Source organism: Typha angustifolia, chromosome 1 (assembly GCF_048772165.1).
Source record: "Typha angustifolia cultivar Huaian chromosome 1, ASM4877216v1, whole genome shotgun sequence".
Taxonomy (NCBI): Eukaryota; Viridiplantae; Streptophyta; class Magnoliopsida; order Poales; family Typhaceae; genus Typha; species Typha angustifolia.
The window spans coordinates 3,184,379-3,209,521 of record NC_133239.1 but is presented as its reverse complement, the minus strand read 5'-3'; the positions used below and the strand labels follow the sequence as shown (position 1 = coordinate 3,209,521).

At 38.6% G+C, this 25,143-nt stretch overlaps 4 protein-coding genes across 5 annotated transcripts; 1 reads left to right on the top strand and 3 right to left on the bottom strand.

Moving 5' to 3' along the window:
* Positions 1–226: 226 nt before the first annotated feature.
* LOC140758598 (transcription factor IIIB 60 kDa subunit) lies at positions 227–9,065 on the bottom strand. Of its 2 annotated transcripts, XM_073094820.1 has the most exons (21): positions 8,777–9,065; positions 8,416–8,674; positions 8,257–8,335; positions 8,093–8,174; positions 7,932–8,007; positions 7,774–7,859; positions 7,616–7,692; positions 6,891–6,947; positions 6,671–6,783; positions 6,203–6,285; positions 6,011–6,097; positions 5,363–5,443; positions 4,814–4,960; positions 4,575–4,730; positions 3,266–3,350; positions 3,034–3,134; positions 2,765–2,845; positions 2,573–2,677; positions 1,961–2,050; positions 1,769–1,816; positions 227–1,041 (listed from the first exon to the last, which is right to left on the bottom strand). In XM_073094820.1, exons 3-21 carry the CDS (start codon positions 8,319–8,321, stop codon positions 811–813), a joined length of 1,851 nt encoding a protein of 616 aa, XP_072950921.1. In that variant the 5' UTR covers positions 8,322–8,335; positions 8,416–8,674; positions 8,777–9,065; the 3' UTR covers positions 227–810. The 2 variants fall into 2 exon arrangements, with proteins under 2 accessions (XP_072950921.1, XP_072950930.1); XM_073094829.1 differs by lacking the exon at positions 6,891–6,947.
* A 368-nt stretch (positions 9,066–9,433) lies between these two features.
* On the bottom strand, positions 9,434–13,292 carry LOC140762142 (linoleate 9S-lipoxygenase A-like). The gene is made up of 9 exons (XM_073099767.1): positions 13,105–13,292; positions 12,646–12,926; positions 12,257–12,497; positions 11,813–12,175; positions 11,464–11,549; positions 11,235–11,324; positions 10,843–11,144; positions 10,476–10,739; positions 9,434–10,412 (listed from the first exon to the last, which is right to left on the bottom strand). Exons 1-9 carry the CDS (start codon positions 13,259–13,261, stop codon positions 9,638–9,640), a joined length of 2,559 nt encoding a protein of 852 aa, XP_072955868.1. The 5' UTR covers positions 13,262–13,292; the 3' UTR covers positions 9,434–9,637.
* Positions 13,293–14,623: 1,331 nt separating this feature from the next.
* Positions 14,624–21,344, top strand: LOC140767709 (uncharacterized). Its single transcript, XM_073107716.1, has 5 exons — positions 14,624–15,235; positions 16,753–17,005; positions 17,101–17,165; positions 17,669–18,472; positions 20,722–21,344. The coding sequence occupies exons 1-4, from the start codon at positions 14,694–14,696 to the stop codon at positions 17,670–17,672; spliced, it is 864 nt and encodes a 287-aa protein (XP_072963817.1). The 5' UTR covers positions 14,624–14,693; the 3' UTR covers positions 17,673–18,472; positions 20,722–21,344.
* Positions 21,345–23,334: 1,990 nt separating this feature from the next.
* LOC140764342 (protein VERNALIZATION 3-like) lies at positions 23,335–24,722 on the bottom strand. Its single transcript, XM_073102869.1, has 4 exons — positions 24,501–24,722; positions 24,224–24,285; positions 24,037–24,077; positions 23,335–23,661 (listed from the first exon to the last, which is right to left on the bottom strand). The coding sequence occupies exons 1-4, from the start codon at positions 24,690–24,692 to the stop codon at positions 23,432–23,434; spliced, it is 525 nt and encodes a 174-aa protein (XP_072958970.1). The 5' UTR covers positions 24,693–24,722; the 3' UTR covers positions 23,335–23,431.
* Between the last annotated feature and the right edge of the window lie 421 nt (positions 24,723–25,143).

The window sequence follows — 25,143 nt, the reverse complement described above, 5'->3', positions numbered from 1 at the left end:
AGTTATCCCTAATAAAAATTAACACAGATCGAAATTAATATCTTGAATTGCCATGGAGCTAACTTCGGTACCATCTAATACTCTAATTGTGTAGGGATATATAAATAATACCATGGTATTATAAGGAAAATGTAAAGCTCCTTTGGCAAAAATGTGAACAATTTAGGGATTAATACAAAATAACCCTTTCTCGGAGGAGAATAAATAATTACGAAAAAAAAGAGCCTGCCAATATATATATATATATAATGCCAAAAAAATTTATCTCTAATATCATCCTTCTAAACAAACAATACACAGCTGAAATATCTAACACCAGTGGCAGCTATAACCACCATCAGCCTACCCCCACCAGTTAGTGCACAATATTAATCCACCTAATCCCATAGGTCAAGGTGAAATTAAACCTCATTGGATATATTACAATTAAGAAAATGCATAACCCTCATGAACACCCCTGCCTGTCTATCAAATCACTTACAACATCACTAATTCGACATGCCACTTGTTCAGCACCAGTAAGCAAATTTAAAACTTGAATAGCTAGGAGGTTGAAATTTCTTTCATTTCATACTATACATTAATGCCAGCGGATTGCAGAGGCGGGAGATGGTTGGGGCAAGTCCAAAAGAAATGTTGAAGCATCAAATTTAATGCTATCTTTCATCACAATAATTAAGCAATGAACGTGAGGCAGCATGAGATGTTGCGTGGTGCAATAAGAGGATCCTTCTGTCGTTTCTCATAATCAAAGTAAGTCCTCTTCCCTTTCCCCCGGTGTTACAGGATGGTCGTTTCAGTTTCATGCCACTACTCAAAATCAAAGTCCTCTTGGTATGAATAGTCTTCATCTCCATTCTCATAATACTCGTCAAAGTCAGCTTCGGTAACACCACCTTCATCAATTGCTTCACCCTCGCTGCCATTTTCTGCATCTCCCTCATCTGGTGCATCATTGTTCTCCTTAATGTCATTGGGGTTTCCACCAGAATCAAGAGTATCTGGTTCTGCCTTTTGTTTCTTCAGGTTTTCTTGGTCAGACTGCTCACACAAATGCAAACAACTAAGAGCAAATAGTTACTGGTTCCAAATCAAAAGGTGAAATAAGAAATTACCTGTCCAGCCTGTTGAAAATAAATGATGATAAAAGATCTTAAAGGCATGTGAATAGATCAAAATTCAGATGAATAGCGTAATGTTCAAGATATGGTCAAATCAAGAAACAAAAATCAGGTTTTTCATTAGGAGAGCCAATAGATGAACCCCCGGCATATTGTAACTTGTAAGATAACCACCTATCAGCATACAATGTTCATGGAATAACCCAACCACACCACAGTGTCCGAAACAAGTACTCATTACTGTCCTAATAAACAATAGAGATCAAGATGGATGTAGCCTATACAAATTAACCAAACAAGAGCTCAGAAAAATCAGCTTTGCAATAATTAAAGCATTATAATTGGTTATTCATTGTTCTACTATTAGTAGATAAGAGTGATTCATCATAGCATGCTAATTGCAGAAAACAAGCAATTATATGAAGTTGAACATAAAAGGAGATCAACGTTCTTAGATAGTCAAAAGGTGGTTTCACATTTCTTTATTCTATTTGATAGTTTTTTCTTCAAAAGATGGTTACTGATGCTGGTGACTTAAGAGAGATGATTGCAAAACTGCATATGAGAATCAAAAGCAATAATGGACTGAAGATTCAATGCAGTATATAGGGGGAAAGAAGCATTGTTAAAATGGAAGCAAAACATACAGTATAAAGCGACCCTACTGCTCCAATGTTAACCTTTGACCCAAAGCCCTGCAATGAAACCACTTTTTATCCAAAGGGAAGAAGAATATGAAAAAAGTTCAAAAAGAAGAATAATACGGATCATTAGCACAGTTACAACATTGAGAAGCATGGAAGACGGTCATCAATATAAGGAGTTAAGGACAACAATACCTTTCGTTTCAGCATGTTGCATGTTGCTTCAAAAGGACTTCGGGCAGGAGTTGAGTTCTTAGCTTCCTCAGCACGTTTTTGTCTTCTTTCCTACATCAAAGATAGAAAGCACATGGTCAATGATATGTCCAAAAACTGCACGTCATGAAATTTGCCCTAGCATCAAAGAAGCTCTATATGTAAAGTTAGCAGGCTTTGAACTTGTAGTGAAGAATGTATTTGAATAACTTCAATTACAAAACAATAAAAGGACTTGGAAACTGAATTTTTTTGCATACTAGGTCCAACAACAACATGATGCTCCATCTTATACATGAAGCATATAGATAAGGTAATCTAGTACAAAAGTAAATATAAGTGAGCGCTAAGGGCTTTTTTGCTTTAGTTTGAGGGCTTTTTTGCTCTGAGTTTAAGGGTTTTTTCTGAATTGGTTCAAAGACCCTAAACTGGTTCAGTAACTAAACATATTTTTATCCTTTTTATATCTAATCAATTATTTTAAAAAAAATCAAGACTAAAAAATAACACTAATTAATTGGATTCGGCACTTAGCCTTAAACCAAACAAGGCCTAAGAGAACTAAACAAGCTAAAGTGGAGGTGCAACGGATACCTTCCTAGATTTCTGTAGATTTGCTATACGTTGCTTTGTATCTTCAGAACTGTTTTCAAAGGCCTCCATTTTTGCTGCTGCAGCAGCTTCCTTAGCTGCTTGTTCCTGTAAGAATAAAACACCACTTTCACATACAGTAACAAGATTGAGAAAGCCGGCATAACCACCAGCAAAAAGAATTAGTATAACTACCTCAAGATATTCTTTATTCATTTCTTCCCAGATAATTTTTTTATAATGCTTCTCCTCCTCATTGTGAAGGTATCCATCAACCTATAAACTCTTAACATTAACTATACAGCTACAGAATTCTTTCAGAAGTCAAGTAAAAAACTCTAGCATTAACCATGTTGCTCCATTCAGGTCTCAACGGATACATGAAACGTAAAGTTGGCAAGAAACCGAAAACAGTTGCTCAACAAGAAAGTAGAAAGGAAAAATATAAATTTACGATAAGGCACCTCAACATCATCAATATCGGAAAGGCTTTCCTGTTCATCAACTGTTTTTTCATTCTGATCCTGTGATTCTTTGCAGGTAGAAGCATCCACAGCCTCACAGCCTGCAAAAGCACTTAAAAAAACATTGAGTTTAATAAGAACTATAACCATATAAGCAACAGTGTGTGTGTGTGTACATATTAAGACGTCTCTTTTATGTACGCATGTCAAACAAACCAACATAGTGACGTACCACTATTTTCAGGATCTTTGAAGGCTCGTGTCCCATTTCCAGCTTCATCTGAAGTAAATTTGATAGAGTTTGCTCCGTTATTGTCCTGTGCAGCAGCAAACAGAGACCATAAATGGCAGAAATTAAAAATTAAAATCTGCTACTATCTATGCAGTACAGAACTGACATCCATGTCCAAACACAAAAAGGGGGACTAAGACAACAGTCAGAGACAATAAACATCTACAGCAGTCAGACAACATCAATAACTTACTTCAACACAGGAAGTCCCATCTCCATTGGGAGTGCTTAGGGCCAATACGCTAGTGAACATGCTTGGTGTTGTGTCAAGTAGGTTTCTTTTATGTTGATCTAGAATGAAGTGGAGGAAAAGCTGGTTCAGACGACAAGTCATTTAAGGGATTTTTAACATGTTGAAAGGGGCTACAAAGACCGAGCTTCAGCTTCTGGAAGCTTGCTTCTGCACCTCCCAAACTTCCAGTTAATGATTATGTTGACATGTGCACCTGGGGTAAAGTCTGACATTTTTATTCTAGACAAACCAGTTCTTAAAACAGACACCTGGACACTAGAAAGACACACCTATAGAGTCCCCTCAAATAATACAGGATATGATCATAGGCATCGATATTCATGTCAACTTGCAAGATCTATGTCCATGTCAACCATATTGCAGCTTCTGATCTAGCTTCATTCCTGTAATTATATCCTTTCACCTTAACTTGACGTTGGTAAACTCATTCCTCTCGCTGTCTCACATCCACAAACTTATCTTCTAGATATAAGTGGAACCCATAACAAGAACAAAGTCAGAGTGCCAAGGTATATGTATTTGCTCTAATTTATAGGATCATCTACCTCTTTTTGGAACCCTATGTTGTAGATTTACTGAAAATCATTTGCAGCAAAAAGATGACGACAATATTGTAGCTATATATGCAGCCGCTAATTGCCAATGAATTCAACAGCCCCCAGTACTATAACTACAAATACATTCCCCCATGTACTAACAAATATATTCAGCAAAGTAAAAAAAATTCTAGCCATAAGAAGTCAAGATCATTGCAACTAAAAAAATGCAAGTATGATGCTGAAAGTCAGCTAATAGCAAAATGGTGAGGGAGCTTCACATATCTTGACATAGATAAAAGAGCGTCCTACTGAAATTGCACATAATTAATATCAGTATGCAGTCATAAAGAGCACCAAAGTCCAGGAGAATAATCAAATAATCAACTTTTACGTTCAGCTAGGATCAATAAAGCATTAAGATGTTGAAACTAAATATCATGAGAAGCTCAAGACATACATGAATGGAGTTATTATCCTTGTCAAAGTGTTGCTTGTCATGATGTGATTCTCTCATCTTTGCCTCCTTTTTGGCAGCTTCAGCTCTTTGTCTTTCAGCACGCTGGAAGGCTGGAGGTTCAGCACCACCTTCAAGTCCTCCTGATATTTTGATGAACTGTTGAGACCATGGTAAGCATGATGAGCCCAGACATCCAAATATTGGTATGCATAAAAATGGAGAAAGAAAAAAATATTTACCTTATTATAGCATTTTCTGCAAAGTCCATGGGCAAAATGCTGCTCTTCACTATCCTTGTGTTTGCATAGCACTTCTCCAGGTTTTGGCAATTGAGTTGAGTTGGGCTCCCGATCAAGTTCATCTGCTCTCATTAAAAATTCTTCAATCTACAAAGCAAAAGGGAATGCGTAAGCTAGACCAGTTCTTTGATGAAGGTCAAAAAAATACTAAACCAAAGCAAGGTAATCAAGAAATGAGCTGGAAATGCAACAGAACTTACTTCCATAACCCTTGCAGCGTAAAAGATAAAAGTTAATATTTTGATACAATCTTGCTTTTATGATCACTTGTAATCCATATGGAAAATTAACTCGAACAAACTTTGTTCATCTATTATTCCATTCTTTTTGCATGTTTTCGATGTTCAACAGTCTATAAGAATTATGTGATAGTTCTGAAAACATATTCCACTACAAAAGTTGCCAACAATAAGTTATTGGTAGTTCTAAAGTGCACATCAGGACTAGGTTTTTACTTTGCTTGCCTTCAATGTTCGAGCAGACACTTACCGTCAAGCAGCCAGACTCTGTATTTTCAAACTCGATCAAGCGTTTAGTCAACGTCGCTTCACAGATGTGTACAACAGTTACCTGATAAGACAAAAGCACAGTTGGCAACAGTTAACAGGAGAGTATGATAGTGAAATGTCACTGTGGTTGGCAACTGGTACTTATCTTCGAAATTGCTAACAGTATATTTACAAATCACTTGAACTTTAATGAGGAATTAATCATTTATTTCAAATAGCAATTGCATATGGCATTTAGTCAAGGGTTAAGCTGTTCAGCCAGTCATCAGCCTTAAATCATATTTTTCATACAAAATCCACGAAATATTGTAAATTCTTTCAAGACTAGATCTACCAATGTATGTCCTTGCTGCAGTGCACCACGACAGATATAACATCCTAGATGAGGGTATAGCAACATGCCAACACAGTTGCATGAGGTTGTTCTCAGTTTTGTACTGAATGTTTCTGGCCCTCTTTGAGAAACATCTGTTCCTAACTATTTATGCAGAGATGAAAAACATATTTCAGGGAACCAGACATGACCTTGCTACATAAGTCATCAATATTTTGCAAATTCTTAAGAACAACTGTCATACCAAAGAGAGCACATAATGTAGAGCTGTTCCATGTTATAAGCATAACTTACTATATCTGATTTAGAATAGTCAAGGCCATGAGATAGTGCAGATATATATAATGCTGCACCACATAAGCCACTTGGTTTCCTCCCGGTCTGTAGTACGCAACAAGCCATCACACATGGAGAGCCCGCAATAGATATATTAAAAGCTCATTAGTGTAAACAATATAGAGTAAAACCCCAAAAAATATTACTTGCCTGCATCCAATCTCGCTTCATGCTAGCTAAAATGCGCAGAGCGGTTTCAGAGACAGCATTATTCTTTTTTCCGCCCAATAGACCTATGATGGTAAGAGGTAAATTACCAATAATATTCCATTAATGTGTTGAGAGTTGAAACCTAGCCTGATTGCACAGCTAAATCTGAGAACATATTTCAGCAGATAAATCCTCAACTGAAGAGAGTAACCCAAATGAAAAAAAAAAAAAAAAAAAATAGAAGAAGACTTGAAGGGCAAATAAAGGAAAAATATGACTAAAATCTCAAAGGAAAGACAAATGCATATCTTAGAGTAACATAAACGTTTACAGCTATTAAAGAAAAAGTAACCAAAAGATCTTTAAGGTCTCTCATAGAATCAAACCTCAAAATATATACAGAATCAAACCTCAAAGTAAATATTTTCTACATGATACAAAAGGTAAGTAAATGCATCTTGCACTTACGTTCTGTGAATCGATGAATGAAAAGGCTGGGATCAATAAGTTTCTGAACAATCGGATGCTCTGCAAGGCGTAGGATTTTACAGAGCTGCAAAAATACAGCACCTAGCACATAACTGAAACAAGAACTCATGATGAGCATGGTTCATCATGTATGCATCTATAGAAAAACTAATCTGACATCAGAGGGAAAAAGTGACAGAGAAAAGAAAAGATCCCATACACATTTATCTCCAAGTAGTCTGAAAAATCGATAAGAAGATATGCTTTCTTACTTTGCCTACAAAAAGAACATACCCATCTACATGAAATTTTCTGCATTTCTGAGAAAACATCACATTCACATATAAAGTAGTAGTACATGCTTCCAGCAAAGAGTTATTTCATTCATTTCAGAAATAATCTTTTTCTTATTCTGAAATATAACTCTTTATTCTAGAATAACAATTAAACATCATAATAACCATGTTCTAGATTATAAATACTATTCATCAAATTATATTTTATATCACGCACTAACTCAATTACTAATTTACTCTTAATATTTATCTCATCAACCTACTTTATATTAAATCAAAGAGTATTTATGATAATTTCATAAAAAATAAAATATAATTTTCACATATTTTTCTTCACTTTATATTGCAGTAAAGGTAATCATTATACCCTTATTCCAGGATATAAGTGAACATAAGAATCGTTATTCATAGAATAAAGATCTCATTTTGAGAATAATAAAGAGAAATATTTATTCTAAACTTGACCTTATTCCTGAAATAAACAAAGAGGAAGACATTCATGTGTAATTTAAAAAAAAAAATTTGGCCATCAAGTTAGTTATTTACTAATACTGTAACAGTAAATATCACATAAAAATAAAGGCAAAATATTTTTTAAGGGACTCTTGCATGCCTAACAAGCACCAAAATCTTCTAAAGTGACACTTACCTACACGCAATGTAGAGGCAAGCAGCTGCAACATGAGATGTCCTGCGACCCCTTGTGAAGTTCTTGTCAACAGCTATCTTCACTTCAATAAGAGTATATTTGATTTAGGTAGCCTGTTGGTTGGGAATAAAAAGCTAGGGAAAAGAAAATTGACATACCTGATAAAACCGATGAGCCTGGTCAATTATAGAATCTCCACCACTCACATGTAAACTATTTACAATATGCTTAATCGCATCTCTACCTGAAGAATTAGAATGGTGGTTAATTTAACTAACATAATTTAATTCAAAAGGTAACCTGAAGCTTGACAAACCTTTCATTAAAGTCCTCTCATGTGATGCAGAATACCCACTCTCAACACTGTTCAAAATATTACCAGCCAACCGACTCTGCAGCACAATAACGTCATGTCAGGAATCACCAAATTAATACCAATCCATAAAAGGAAGACCTAGTTCTAAAAAAACGATGAACCTGTCCAGCCCCATCCTTGGTAAAAGTGGGATCATTCGAATAGATTTCTTGATCGAGAATCTTTCCACATATACCACAGCATCTGGCGCAAGCACCGATCAGAGAATCAAGAAATGCTTTGGAAACGCCAAATTGAAAGGAAAAGGGAGCGCATAATCACTTACATATATCCTTTGTCGGGGTCTTTAATGGCGGGGCAATAATCCCCGCAATGGCTGCAATAGACCATCGCCGCGAATTGAGCTGCAATAGATTCTGAGATCAGAAATCTAGGGTTTTTCAAGGGAGAGGTGGAGGAGAGGAAGAGTAGAAAGATATCGTACCTTATGGCTAGAGGGTAAACGAGCCGAGCTTGAGCGAGCTGGGGCTAGCTCTGCTCGGCTCGATAGCAAATTAGCTGGCTCGAGTCGGCTCGTCTCAAGCTCTCAAGAAAGCGCGCGATCTTGACCTCGCCGGCGGCTTTGATGAGGAGGTTGGAGGGCTTGATATCGCGGTGGACGATACGGTAGGAGTGAATTTGGTCAGATTAATTTCAGTCACTACTAGAACTCAGTCAGATTGATTTCATAGTCATACATGGATCTGTTGATTAATGTCAGGAAGCAAGAGGATAACAAATTAAAACCTAAGTTACAAGTTACAAGTTCAGCAAGGATCTAATCTCATAAAAACAAAAGATAGCACCTTGTCCTTTAGCCCAGGAACATAGTCACCACGACGACACAGGCGTGCGGAGGAGACGATGCCGCGGCGGAGGAGGAGGGAGTCGAGGGATCCACCTTCTATGGCCTCGAGGACGAGGCCGCATCGCCGGACGGGGTGCGGCGTGGGAGCGGCCGACGGATGGCGAGTCGATGCGGAGGAGGATCTCGACCTCGCCGGTGGCGGCGGCGTGTTTGCCGGAGGAAAAGGAGGGAGAGTTGAGGAGCTTGGGCGAGATAAGAACCGGAACGGTAACGAAATAATTAGGGGTTTTAGATTATATATATATATAGTTCTAAACTTCTAATCACTCAAATTATTATTATTATTATTATTATTATTATTATTATTATTATTATTATTATTATTTATTTTATATACATATTAAAAGCTAAGCTCTAATCCAGTTTGGCTCGGGTCGGGAAGACGAGATGGCGACGCAAAAGGAAAGCGCTGGAGCGGAATTAGGATTTAGAAGGGGTTTAAGACGGGGGGGGGGGGGGGGGGGGGGGGGGGGGAATTAACGGATGTAGATACGGGTTTGTGAAATCCGGATCCGAATAAGAAAGAAAAGAGATAAACTAACGCACAAAGACCAAATTAAACATATATATATTTTAATAAAAAATCCACTAAATATTAATGCTAATGTGCCAATCGACAATCAAATTTAATAAGATAACTTCATTAGCTACATAGACAGACAACAATCTTCCTCCTCAAACGTAAGCAAACTAACAAACCAAACAATCAAACCCACAAATTATACCTCCTTACGAATGAACAAATCCCAAAGCAATCTCAATTCTCACGTCACAACCTTAGCAAATAGATAATTAATTATTATATGCTCACACTATTGGGAATCCCCTTTCCGGTGACGCCCTTCTCACCACCAACATTGGAAGTGTCCGGATACAACAACGTGTACGGAACCTTGGCCGGGCCTCTCCTGTTCTTGAGCTTGGCGTCCTTGTTCCTCTCCTCTATCCTTCTCCCCACCTTCCTCAGACTTTCCCCGAACTCCTCGAACAGCCGCAGGACCTCCCCGTCGTCGGTCCACCCAGCCGACGTGCGCTGCCCGAGGTACACCTCGTCGCCGGCGTGCCCCGAGAGCACCTCGATCAGCGCCACCCCGAGCGTCGTCGTGAACCGGTCCGGCAGCATCTCGAAGAAGTAGCGGTCCGGGTCCTTTATAAACTCCGCGAACTGCGGCGTACCCTCGGAGGGGATATACTTGCGGCACCGGGTCGGCCGGTTCGGGGGGAAGCCGGCGTAGGCGTACTGGCCGAAGTTGACGGCCGCGTGGAGGGCCGACGCGGTCCAGATGAGGGTGGTCAGGACCTGGGTCAGGTCGGGGACGGTGTTAAGTGGGGGCCAGCCGTCGTCTTCGTCGACGCCTTTATCGCCGTGGCCGATGTGGCGCACTTCGCGCCACCACAATTGGAGCTCCTCGTCAACAATCACCGCGGCGTTGTCGTGGTAGAAATGCGCGCAGAAGTTGGCGACCCACGTTTTTATGGCGGTCCAGACCTCGAGGCCGTCGACGGCGTACGGGTAGTCTTCGATGAGGAGAGAGACGCCTGAGGGACTGCCGGGATTTTCGATGGCCAGACCTCTGAAAAAAGAATCATAGATTCATTAGATATATTCATTGATCTGATGGTCAAATTAATTATACCTTTTAATAAGGTCCTGAGGAAGAGCTTGGTCTTCAAAGCTCCAGTCGTCATAGATTGACGAGGATAACTCCATTGCGTACTTGCCCGGGAACATGCTCTTCTCCAGGATCCCTCCCGCATTGAGAAGCACACTGCGCGCAAGAGAGTTGATATGCATGGTGTCCTTGAAATGAGGGTCAAGGAGCTTATAGATGGGGTGCATTGAGCTCAGCTGCCTTCTTGTTGCTATGATGAATGGTTCAACAGTTGCATGTGTGAATAGCCTGTATAAAAACTAGAACCATCAATATCAAAGAGAAAGAATTGAGATTACAGTATATGTCAGTATTCCTAAATCACACTTATCTCAGTTGAGTTCTGACTCACCAGTGACTTATGAGCTGATGGTATCCTGAATCATTGACTGCAACCTGAGCTTTGGCAAGCTGCCACAGCGCAGCTCCCTCGCTGCCCTGGATTGAGGGCAAGAACACCCTATTCGTCTCTTTCTTCTCGTCATCTTCAGGTGAAGTAAGCTCTATCACCAAGAGCTTGAGAGTTCCATCCTTCTTTAGAAACAGAAGAGTACGCGAGGCGTAGACGCAGATCCCTTGCGCGTTTATACGCCGTAGATACGGCATTAGATAGTCATGGTGATCTAAAATGAAGATCCTGTTTTGCTCCATAGCCTGAACAGTACGTGCGTAAATTCATGCGATAATTTGCCAAAATTCCACCCCAAAAGTCTATGCAGAAGTTGAGAAGAGATATACACCAACCTGGAGAATTGTTAAGCCCTCAAGCTGGCCTTCTACATGGGAGGCAGTAATGGAGCTCTGCTTCCCTCCTCTTCCAACAGGTGGAAAGACCTGGTCACAGTATACATATATTCTTAAGATAATTACCTCAAGATAAAGAAACAATCTTTTTGATACCTTCGCAAGATTGAGGCGTTCCTTATTCAGATATATTTGGAAAGGATTAAACTTGCGATTATTTCTTTATTACCTCTAAGCGTTTGATCATAGTCGGGTTAAGCCCTGCGAGCATCTCGCGCGCGAATTCTTCGTCAGTCCTCCATGCGTTCTCATCAGCTGCATAAAAGATCCACTAAAAATGATACTAAAACTAAAAAGGAAATTTAACCCTTGTTTTTCTTATATTAACATCAGCACTCTACTTTCATCCCTATGTTTTGTTTTTATTGCCTCTGAAACGCTTCAAGCTTAACCATTATCGTATAGACTAGTTAAGTAAACTTATATAAATTAGTTTTTCATTTTTAAAAATAAAAATACTAAAGTCAGGTACAAATTATAAATTTCCAAAATAAAAAAACGAAAAAAATTCCACTCACATGCAATCACTTGTGGAACTGGAAACTTGACAGGATATTCCTTGATCTTAGAAGCAACCTCCTTGTAAATCTCCTCAGGAATGAGAGGCTTCAGCTTCTCCATTATGACGCCCTCAAATGCAGAAGGTTGTCGCTTTTGTTGTTGTTCTTTCTTGGAGTAGAGGTCCTTCGTTAGCTGTTCGAATGACTTGAAGTTGTTGATGTCTCCTTGCAATAAGCTGCCAACTTCGGGGATCACAAAGTGCACCACGGCTTGGACCGCGTTGGTGATGAACTCCGACAGCTTGACGGGGCTAAACCGCTCGTCCGGCGGCACGTAGAAGTCGAGGTTGATCAACTTGTGGCGCTTCTCCGTGACCCCATCTTTGGTTAATCAGAGGAGCAGCGAGTGTTAGTGTATGTGTAAGTGATTCATATATGTATATATATAGTTTACATTGTTACCTATCTCACTGAGAGGTCGACCCGTCCTTATCCTGCGAGGATAAGGGTGTGTCATCGTTCCACCCAAGACTGGCCGGACGTGGTCTTGTCCTTTGTCAGGTTCTCCGAGATCGTTGTAGTAATCGTAGTCGTATATCCGCTCCCATGGCTTCCTCTCTCCCCTTCCATCTCCTCTCAGGCTCTGAAGCTCCTCTCGCCGAAGATTTCGCAGAGCCGACGGCGTGTGGGCCGGCAGATAACTCTGGAAAAAAAAAATACATACGTGGAGGAATATGTATATATATCAACGATGCATGGATACCATCAGTATTGGTAAATCTTTTACACTTTGTATTTCAAGAAATAATATAGTATTTTTAGTCATTACTCTGTACTAAATTAGAGCTCACCGTATTAACGAAGAACAGGCGTTCAATCTTCGTCTTCTTGAACGGATACACCCACGAATTGCAGTCGAACTGGATACTCCGATCCTCGGATACGAGCAACGAAACATATTTGAGATGGAACTCGCTCTTGTTCCCGTTCTTCACGACAACGGCGCCTGGGGTTCCAAAATCGGCCTCGAGGTTGAAGGTGACGCGGTATGTCTTGGTTTTGATCTTCCCATGCTTGGTGTTCTTGCCATGCTTGAGATGTGCCCCCTTACTTAGCTTCCCTTTGCCTGTCTCTATATAACAAACAATCGAAAACCCATCATCTCGCCTTAGTTCTAAATCATAACAAGTGCTTTAAGATCTCGTGTATCAGAATCTCATATTTGCGCAGAATAAAGATAACAAGAAGAACGCATCAAGTAGGACATCCTTCAAATCAATGCGGAGATGGATAAGTACTGATTCACTTACTGATATCAACTTGAGTGCTGCTATACAAACGGAGAATCGTCGATCGTCCGGGGTTCGACCGCCCTAATGTTCGTGTCACGATGACTTGCCCTTTGACGACCGAGCCGGGGGCCGGATCCTGGTGAAAGCAGAGCTTCCCAAAGCCCTCTTGCGGCATTGTTTGATCCGCTGCTCCTCTGCTGTCTGAAGGTACAAAGGTGTTTATAAGTCCATGCATGCTGCAAACCAATGGCCTATATATGGAGGATTAATGCAGTGATGATTCTTTGTGCCTCGAGCAAGATGAGTATCTTGGATTGCCAAAGACTGTGCTTCCTTCAGCTTTACCCCTGCATCTGATTCTGCTTCTTTGACATCTATATTCCAAAAAGGTTTAGTTGTCATGATGGCAAAGTACACATATATACAGCAGTTGATTGCAAAGGTGGTTGGTGGACTTACACTTTGGTAAGTACTCTTCAACTTAGTAACTGCTTGGATCCTTTTGAGATGCTACATATCCTGGTTGTTTTTGTTAATGAGTATATTATACATTATTGATTAAATGTCAACCGGTTATCTAACTTGAGATCATAGCTAGTTTTTTCTAGAGGACATGAGTTCAGACTTAGCCGACCCAATTTATTCCCTAAAATTCTAGTTAGCAGTATTATATAACAGGTTAAAAAGAATCTAATATACATTATTTAACTGTTATTTAATAACTTAAGTTTTTAAATTAATCAATTATCTAACAATTTTATCACAAACCACGAAGATGTTTCTCATTAATCAACAGAGTAAACTTAGATTAGAGGTAAGCAATTGAAGAAAGCTATCCCTCAATATATGTATATATATAAAGGAATCCAAGCTAGTCTTATCACCAAGCAACTATGGCTCCACAAACTAATGGGAATCGCCATTGTTGGATCAAGAAGCAAGAATACCCAAGGTGGAGATTATAAGAATATAGCCATAAAAAATATATGGTAATAAATATGAACAAGTCGGCAATGCTGTGCTTGGATCTATCAAGTATCACATAATAAATAAATCCAATTAAGAGAAATTATTTATACTGGGAAAGGTTTAAATGGATTAGTCTGCACAAATTAGACTCATCAACCTTACACTACTGTTTTCCCCCCGTTAAAAGTGGCGAGTTGGAAAGAATCTTTGCTTTATCGCTAACATATATTTTAAGAATATAAATTTAAGGAAACATTAATCTAATTAAAGCAAGTAATTAGGGATTTGATCAAGAAACAGTTGTAAGTGTAATTGGGTTAATGAGTATAATCATGGTGATTTTTTCAGGTAATTTAGTGGAAATGGCAGGGTAATTTTGAATGGACCATAAAATTAAGGTTGTTGAAGGGTGTTCATGAAAAAAAATCATATTTGAGGATTATATGTGAAAAATTCCGAGTTAGGAGGGTATGTACACAAATAATTTATTTCACAAGGGTGTATATGTAGAAAGGACCTAAATTTTCCTTTTTTGGGAACTACCAAACCTTCACACCGACCCGTCTCTGTCGCTCCTCGCTTTCCAAGAGGAGAGAACTCCAAGAAGGAGAGGAGGGAGAGAAGATAGGGAGAGAGAGATGGGCATCAGACATCCCAAGAGGGAACCCCTTGTCCCACCTCCGCAGGATGCGAGCCCTAAACCCAACCCTTGCCCTGTATCTGTACCGGCCACCGGCGACGAAACGGCGGTGGCGGCGGAGGTGGGGGTGTATGTTGAGGGGTCGGAGGAGGATGCGGCATTGCGTTCTGCCGCCTTCCTGACACGGGAGGAGGTGCTTCGGCGGAGATCGCGGCGGCTGAGGCAGCTCGCGGCTTGCTACCGTCGCCATTACTGGGCCTTGGTGGAGGAGGTGAGGGTTAAGCACAGGGATTACTACTGGGAGTACGGGAAGAGCCCTACGGAGGAGGCGGCGGTGGAGGAGGAGGAAGAAAACGGAGAGGGGAATTTGTTAGGGTTAGGATTTGGGGAGAATGGGGGTTTGAAGAAGGGTGAGAGGAGACGGTGCGCGTTGTCGGGATGTAAGTCAAAGGCTATGCCCTTAACGAGGTATTGCCACCCGCACATACTGTCCGATCCGAAGCAGACGCTGTACAAGGCCTGCACTTTTGTTATCAAGAGGTATTGCTTCTGGACTGCGGAAATTTTCTCTTTTTAGGAGCACCTCACTTCTTGTTAAGGATTTTTGGATATCTCGCAACTCCTAGGACTAGTCATCTAAGCAAAGATGTCTTGAAAGGGACCTAGGCCTATGGCGTTATACAACTTAATCATCTAAATGCATCTGTAACTGCGGAAATGAATGCCCTTAGTACCCAAGTTCTGTCCTTCATTTATGCAATGTGTTGCTTTATCCCAGCATTTTGATGGTAAATACAAACTTTGGTTTTTTTTTTTCTTCACATAGTTACCGTTCTTCTTTCTTCTCTTTATATGTTTCTTCAGTAACTTCTAGAACTTGTAAATCAGTCATATCTATCTTTTGATTCATTCTCTTATTTGACTATTTTTCTCTTTTCTTGGATCTACGTTTTAATGGTATCCTAACTTTTGGTCTGTGTAATAGTTAAAAAACTTATAAACATCGTTAGTCCTGTTTAGTAGCATGTTCTGATTTCTTTTCTTTAAGTGGATTTATATATTTAACTTATTTGATACCAGGAAAATATGGAATAACTCAGAAGGAAAATGGTATGTAAGAAAATCTCAGTCGCCAATCTGAAGTTGCCTTCAGAATGTAAATGAAGTAAATCTAAAAATATATAATTTAAAAAACTGTTAGTTGAACTTGCTAGGCATATAAAAATGATAAAAATGGAGAACAATGATTGATAAACTAAGTGGCCATTCAATAGGTGCCTTTATTTGTTACAAAACAATCTTCTTAGAATATTCACCCACATCAGCTACTCCTTTTGGTGATTTGTCAGACTTTTTTCATTTATTGTGGGGATTATTTATTTTTCTAACATCTAGGAGTTCGAAGGTTTTTAAATACTTTGAGACACCATTAACCTGTTCTATTATTTTCTTCCTTTTCTTTACTTGGTTCATAACTTCTCATTCCTCTCTCTTACTTTAATCAGAATGTAAACCTTTTCTCCCCAAAATCCTGCGGAATGCTTTGCACCTGGATCATGTCTCTCATGTATGTTAGAACTGAAACGCACATTTAAGGAGTTCTTATGTGGTGCCACGTAGTTCGTATTTCATTTATTCCTGAGACATATAATGGGGTTTGTCAAATTGTAATAAAGTTTATTCTACGACATTGTAACGATTACATAATAGCCATATTGTTTTCATGAAGCCCTGAAGTGTATGGATCATATCTTGAAGTAGGAAACTAAATGTTACCGAGTAAGTTTATATCTTGGTAATTCATTTCATTATTCTCATCTTCACATTGTTGAGATTGGTCATGGTAAATCTATAAGGCGCATAGAGGATGAAATGTCTTTAATTGGTCAAGTCTACTTTTGATCAACATAAATGGACTAACATTTCAGTAATTCAGGTTATTTGTTCCTACGGCACATTAAATCAATTTATTAATCGTGTTTTTATTTTGAGCTTCCATTACCTTTGTGAACTCTTACTTATAGTTACTAATTATTTCTATGGTGTTATTCTGTTAGTGCACAAACAGGGCAAATTGTATGTGGGAAGCCAGTTCTAAGAGCTGCAACACCCTCACTCTGCTGTGTACACTATCAGAGGGCTCAGAGGGGCATCGCTCAAGCTTTGAAAAAGGCAGGACTTAATATGTCCACAAGCAAGACTGTCCCAAAATTTAGTGTCTTAGTTGCTGAATGTGTGCGCCAAATCCAAACCAGAAGAAGAGAAGCCTTGAATGCTTCAATAGGCAACTTGGCTCATAAAAATGAAAAAGTTGGTTGAATATAAGTTGTTGACAACATGACTTGTGATTATGAAGTTATTTAGCTGTCTGTCCTAATTTTAATCCTTGGAAATTGTTGAGACAGAGTTGGAGTCAACCAGATATGAAAATTGACCAAACACTCAACAACAACGGGAGGTATTCTATCTGGTACGTAAGGCATGCCAAGAAATCTATTGGTAATGCATAAGTTGCAAATTTTGTCACTTTACTGTCCTACTCAACTTGCATTTTTAGCTTTTATTCGCTAAGGGCCTGTTTGGTTTGAGTTCAGGGATCCTTAACCTGATTCAATAACCAAATATTTTTTGATACCTAACTAAGTTCACTTTTTAAAAAAATTAAGACTAAAAAATAAGATCAATTAATTAAGTTCGGAACTTAACCTCAGACCAAAAAAGCTCCAAAATCTTAGCCATTTTAGTAGGTTTCTTTAGAGCTGCATATTTTACTGCTACAGTCAATTGGCAGGCTGTCTCTGAATAATTTTCTTTCACTCTATCTCCATTTCTTCATGCTGTAGAATAATTGTATGGTTGCTCAAGTCCTTGGGCTCTTCTGGGGCAGGGCATTGAGCAGCAATTCACCAGCATATCTGCAAATCTATTTATGAGCTCCTTGGGTGACAGCTGATGAATTTCTCTTGGTTGCAGCTAACTTGGGTGTAACTCAACCTGCTTAGTTCCACCAACTTGGATCAAGCACCAAAGATTTTCTCTTATGTGGTCCACCTTCAAAGGTGATATATATCTGAAGAAATCATACATACTGTGGATATTCACACACCACTTTGAAAGCCATGAGCTCCCTGCAGACTGTTTTGTTCTTCAAGCATGGGATTTGATTATAGTGCTGGTGTATCTGATGGCATAAAGTGCAGTGGGTTGGACATTGTGCATATTGAAATAGATTAGAAATTGTACAGTGCAGTGTTGTTTCTTTAATGATGACTGCTCATTCTTATTATTTGTTACTGCAAGTGATTGTCTCATAAAGTTTGTGCAACATGTAATCTTTTCTTAACTTTTGTGATGGATTCATTTATGATGGGACTCAAAGACATGCATTATCTTGAAGAATTATCAACTTTCATTTTGTTCCTAATCTTTTTATGTAACTGTACAGTGAAGCTTGATAACTCTTGCCTACACAAACCTTTGTAACTAGAGCACGAGCTAAAGAACTTCCTCTTGAAGTTGAGAAGAAGATTTGCTGTCATTATATCTGGAGCAGTCAAGGTTTCTGTTATACATTCTGTTTTCCGCATCTTGCTGAACACTGTACTGGTGATCTATGGATGTAGAAGGGAGGCTTGCTCATAAGTCATGTTAACTGGTTTCATGAGTCACGCTGTGCATGCAAATCAACGGACAAGGCACAGGGGCTAAGCAAATCCAGAAAGATGTAGGCTTTCGACCCAATTCATACTTAGACAAAATCACCTGCACTCCAAGCAGGTATGTTGGTACCCTTTTTGTTTCAATTTTCTTCTTCAGTTGTCTATTGTGGTCATGGATTCTTACTTGGCTTCTTGACTATAATATTGCTACTCTATACAGCATACTTGACAATAATTAACTATGATTGTTGCATCTGAGAATCTCAGTTAGATTGTTGAGTTGGATCTGTCTTACTAGTTACATGGAACTACTTGGAGATCCATTGCATGTTGCATATGCGCACCACTTTTGAGTGGCTAAAGAGAACATGGACTGCTTGGGGTGATATCATATTTGTTGGTATCTTATCTTCTTGTTCATGATGGTTTAATTCTAGAAGACTGCTACAATTTGAATACATGATACTATGATAGCAGTTGACAATGTAGAACAATGCATCACAGAACAGCAAAATTGGGTGCTTGAAAGCTGCTAGTGAGTTGGTAACAAGCATGCTTAAGCAACCAGATCGAGTAGTAGGATGCATGATAGTATAGTAGGTGGTCAAATTGATGATGAGAAACTGGCTAGAATTGAATCCAATTTTGCTTGGGACTCCTGAGGAGGTCTCTCTCAAGGAGCCCTATATATTCTAAGACATTTACTTATTAGTTAATTTTTATTTATTAAGACAACCAGTGGGTTGCAAATAGGAGAAACTATTTTTGGATTGTTGATACTTACCTTTGAACCTGCATCTCATTAAGAATTTATGGAAACAGATTTATCAGATTTAACCAACTAATTTTTGGTGCTACAATTGCATGTGTTATGTATGCCATTTCTGAAACTTGAACATAAGAGCTCAACCTTTTTAGGTATCTTGTGAATTATGTTGATCCACAAGGTAGAGGGAGCTATTATCACAACTTCTACAGGACTTCAACTTATGTCCCAATTGTCTCATTGGCTACTTGACACTTGCAAGCCATCCCATGCTTTTCAAGAACTGGACTTGACATTGATAACACTCAATTCTCTTACAAGATTGCAAACCAACTGAACCACCCAACTCAATTCTCTTATGTCCCAACTGTCTCATTGGTTACATGACACTTCCAAGCCATCCCATGCTTTTCAAAAACTGGACTTGACATTGATAACACTCAATTCTCTTACAAGATTGTGTACCAATTGAACCACCCAACTCTTTTCAAAAACTGGACTTGACATTGATAACGCTCAATTCTCTTACAAGATTGCAAACCAACTGAACCACCCAACTCGATGGATTATAGGAATCCTAATCTTGCATTAAATCAAACACCCACGTGAAGCTTGTGTGTCTTGTCCCCATCATCAATGTTAATATAACCTCCAAGTTACAGTAGTTTGGTTTTGTGCCATGTAGTTTACCCTTCATCCATGCCTTTTATTATTTTCATCTTTTTTCTTGATCCAGATGGACTCAGGTCTGCTTGTATGATAGGAGAGGTCTTAATAATCCAATACCCACTGTTCTATTCCAACTCGCGGCTCATTATGCTAATATGGGGTGTAAGTTTTGTTTCTTCAATCACTGGACCTCACTAATAACTGGAGAAATCTAAACACGGTCTGGATCGCTGGGTAATTTAAGCATTTATGAGCCCCTTGCATGTGGAATACAGCATCCCCTCAACATCAGCATATAGAGATGTTCCAAACTACAGAGGTTTTGAAAGATTCCCTATTTAGAAGAACTTGATTCCAATTTCTTCTCACTCCAAATTATAACTTCCTTAAATCCATCTGTTGTTCAAGCAGAGGGAACAGAATATTTTGTGCATACTATTTATTTTAACATTGCAATAGTGTCAACTTGCATGTACAACTGTTTCTAGTGAAAAGAATGTACAAACCTCTTTATCATGAGAGATTTGGTTACGTGGTTCTTCCAATAACATTGGCACATGGCCACTTGCCTGGGTTTGTCGTTGTTGTCTCATTTAATGTTTTCTCAACGTGATAGAATGGACATCTGCTTGATTGATTGTGTGGTTCTTTCTTCTATATGATATTTATCTTTATTTCTTTGTGACTTCCTTAAGCCAGGACAACCATTAAGTTCTCTTGGAAAACTAATTTGTTGGGTCCTTCTTTGTTATTTTATGTAAAATGGTAGGGTATGGTGTGCAAATATTGAAGATTAGGAGTTGAACTGCAAATTTGCTTGTGTATGGTGTTATGTGCAAATTTTCCTAACATTTGTAACATTGAAAGTCCATATTCAGCAAACATGTCCATCTAGCTCTATGAATATTGACATACATATGTTCAACCGACAGTCCTGCAACATAGAGATTTCTACTGCCATCTGCCTGCTGACTAGTGGAGAAGGTTTCTAAGGGCTTGATATCATCTGTCTTGCGAGGAGGTGCTAGGCATTGGCGTTGGAAGCAATATATGCATGTATTTGCAGTTTGGGCATGATGGAGAGGACCTGTTTATTATGATGAGGAGATGGCAGTTGATGCACACGACGGCAACCATTTTGCCGTTTAAATCCACACGCTTCTTTGGTTCCTGCCGAGCAGAAGATTTGGCAGTCACTTGTGAGCTTGGAAGGGTTGATATGTTGAGCTCCAAGCTCAAATTCTGGTGCTCTTCTTCTTTGGGCCTGATCCAACTCTTCTCCATGGTCTTCCTGTTCAAGTAGTACATCCTACCCGACTGCCACCAGTTAACATGGCCGAGGTTAGATATGCACATGATGTAACATTGTACAATATTAACACAGTGAACAAATTAGCAGTACTAAACGACTGTTGGCATTCTCCATTTTGGTAGGAACAAAAATTAGTGAAATCTTGTGACTCTTTCATGTAAACTTTTGTCTGGTACTGTTAATGATGCATCACAGACTATACTATGTACTCTAGCAAAAGCATGAATGGAAAATATCTTGGAAGACAACAAATTTTGTGCAATTTTTTGTTAGTGGGTCACACTTTGGATATGCATTTACACTTGCTAGCATCTAGGGAGAGAAAAAGAGAGTACTTGTAGGTCCAGGTATTGCTCCCAGTCCAATGGCAAGGGTTCATTACTAAGCTGAAGTTGTACACTAGTTTGGGAGAGTGGCTCATCCCACCTATTCCTCCTCTTCCTCTTTCTCTTCCTCCCAGCATTGCCTTCCATGCTCTTCCCAGAGAGAGAAAGAGAGGGTCCTAGAGATAGTTCTGGCTGTTGGTCTATCTCCTTCAAAGCCTTGCCCTCATTGCCTTCCCTGAGCTTAAACTCTCCCTTTGGTAGCAAGAATTCTTTAATCATCTCCACAACTATGATGTAGTGAAGAGAGAGATGGCACATTGGAGTAGAGTGGATGGGTCATGGAGGAGGGTATTTAAATGTTCTTCTTGATTTTCATCCAAACCTATTAAAGTGGACAACTAAGAGTGCCCTTAAATGCCTTTACTTCATTCCTCCTCTTGACATTAGGGGAAATTTTCTTTAGCCCCTCCTTTTTTTTTCTTCTATCACCTCCTTTTTGTTTGGGCCTCATCCAATCCTCAACTTGTCCTGAATAATATACCATAATTTAAAGCCAAATAACAAACTAGTGTAGGTTGCAACAAGTGCTACTTCATATTGGCAATGACACTTGAAAGTTGGATGACATAGAAGATATTTTTAATTATATTGGCTGAATTTTTAATGTGGCGTGATGCTCATTTATGACCATACCTTCATGATGGAACCCTAATTCACTACACAGGGATGGAATATGGTTTACCTTTTCATGTCTTCATATCTTTAGGCATCATTTGACCACTATGTATACCGGTGACATTTAAGACAATCTCAACTACAATTCTAATGAACAACTAGTCATGAGTTCTTGACACTATCATAGTCCGGTAATTGAGTTCTACTATTTTATTGCAGAGAATATAATTTTATTTCCCTCGTATAGTCGGTATTTATCTTGGCCTGATTTTTAAAAGGTTTGGTCGGCCGATCTAATTATTTAATCTATATATAAAAAGAAAAAATCCAAAATTTGAAGAATGCAGTAGCAATTACGATATTTTAAAAGTTTTCTGTGACGATTACATAGAAAATTTACATTTAAATTATTAATAACAATCTTTTTTGAACTCTTAAAGAGCATCCTAGAAATTATTCATAATTAATCATGAAGTTAACTGACCACCAGTGCCAACCACACAATTTAAATTTTGATCTTATATGCATCAAACCAGTCCTCAGACCACAAGCTGATCTTTCCAATTAAATAAAATTTGTGAATTTAAACTGATTTGGGTTCTATTGTGGTCCGATTGAACAACAACATCGTAGTTAGCATTAATTTGATAATAACTCTTTATTTCTATATGCATTGGTTTTTAACATAATTAAGGTTAATTATATCATACAGACTCTAATTTTTATTTTTCTGGGCAATTTTACCCCCCTCAGCTATCTAATATTGCTCAATGCTTTTATTAGTACCAATAAAATAATATCGAATGAAAAAGAAATTATCCCAGAGAAGAGCAGCGAGGAGCTATGGTATTGTTACTTAGATAGACTGGATAAGATTAAAAAAGGTATCTTGATAACATTCTTAGTATAATTAATTTAATTTAAGAGTTTGGTTAAGTTCAGTGGATCAAATAAGTATTATAAACAAGGGGTGTACACCATAATTATATATATATAGTTAGGGTGTTAAATTCAAATTTCCTTTTTCTTTTTTAAAATTTAATTTGCATTTGAGAAAGATTCTCTTCTCCTTTTTATGGTGGAATATCAGAGTTGGAGAAAAGAGTTAGTAGTTATCGCCTTTTTTTGGCTTTTGGTCCATATGCTTTGCACGTATACATCATTATCATCAATCATCATCAATCATCATCATCCAAGTCATTTTCCAGCAATATGAGATCGATCAACTGCTTACAATATGTCTCTTTTTTTATTGCAACCTTGGTTCTTGACTATGAGACAACCTAAGTAGAATTTGATGGATTTTTATGTGTACGTTACGTTATCATGTTATCTGATATACCTCCTTCCTCCGCAGCCGTTCTCCCTCTGGCAGTTGAAGTATAGGGCGGCGACCGGTGGCCCTAGGTTATACAGAGCCGCAAAGTCCCTAGTGATAAAGTTCGGCCTCCATCCAGGCGTGTCAATGGCCTGCGAGTCCGATTGCTGGAATAACACGAACACGAATCGATGAATTCCCGATGTCGGCCGTGGACTCTCATAGCCCATGATTTCATTTCCTAAAGAATATCACCGGTCAAACTTAGCATATCTTCAACGGTTACTCTAAAAACTTAAGTTGATATTTTTTAAAAAATTATAAAAAAATACTAATTATTGTATTTTTATTACCATTAACACTATATATACTAGAAAATATCCAGTTATTTTCAAAACTTAAAAATTAAAGTATAAAGTTATCTACCTAAGAGTATAATGATACTATTGTACAGTGAGTTAATTAAGCATGAGTATTATAGTCATTATATATATATATATATGACAATGTACGTTAAATGGACTAACGACAAGATACTTTGAAGATAATAAAAGCAAAACAAAGAGAGAATAAGCTTTTACTTTCTAACTTCCCATCAACCAAATAAATCACTCACCATAACTAGCATCAGTAGATTCTGGGATGTCTGTCACCAACCTATACATACCACCAACAAAAGAGAAGAGGTTAATAGCTAATGATATAATTTACTCTTTCCCATAAGTTAAACACCTCGGCAAGTAAACAAAGCTTATTAATTATAATCAAGTGTCATAATGACAACAATTAAATTAAAAGGCTACCAGTGAAGATGCTCCCTTTTGGTTGGATTACTTGGGCTTGGTGCATCAGGGTCTACCATAACCTAGTGAGGAGATAGACACTCATGTCATCATCTTTTATAATAAGTAATTGAAAAGAACACATAATATTTCCAAAGATAATCCTGTCGTGATGTTTCTAAAATATAAGTTTGTGAATCAGATACATTCTTTCCATTGTTTGAAAACATAGCGATAGCTAACATGACATCGGTTTAACTGGGACACTATTAAGTTAGCGATCGAGATCGATACTCACAAGCGTGTAGAGGTTACTGGTGTTCCTCCCTCCTATTTCGATCCTCGGTTTGCTTGCAACTTGCGACGGCTTGAGCTCCGACCCGACCGTCATTTCTCGGTTGTTGTACAGCACCCTCAGCGACGCAGACCTAACGAAAGGGTCGACCACGTCGCCGACGATGCGACCGACGACGAGGGGATCCCTTGACATAGTAAATCAATGGAAGGGGGGGATGGAGAAAGCTAGCTCTCAAGTTGCGAGATAACAAACAAGTAGACTATATATATATATATAGTGTGTGTGTATGTGTGTGTGAGAGAGAGAGAGAGAGAGAGAGCATGATGAGCTTGTTAACAAATGCAAGGTAAGTGATAGTCATGTGATCTGGAATCTAAATTCTTTTTCTTTTCTTCTTCTTCTTCTTCTTCTTCTTCTTCTTCTTATTATTATGGGATAGAGAATTATTTCCGTTGCTATCACAAGAAATATCGGTAAGGATGGCTGGCCACCCTTTTGACTCCCTACAAAGGCCAGTGGGGGATTACAAATCCACCCACGGTGAATAAAATCTTTAGAGTAGCAGCCAATCTTATTCTCTACAATCTAAAGAACCATTGAATGATGCATCATGCCTACTGCAAAGAAAAAAGGATGCTGCCTT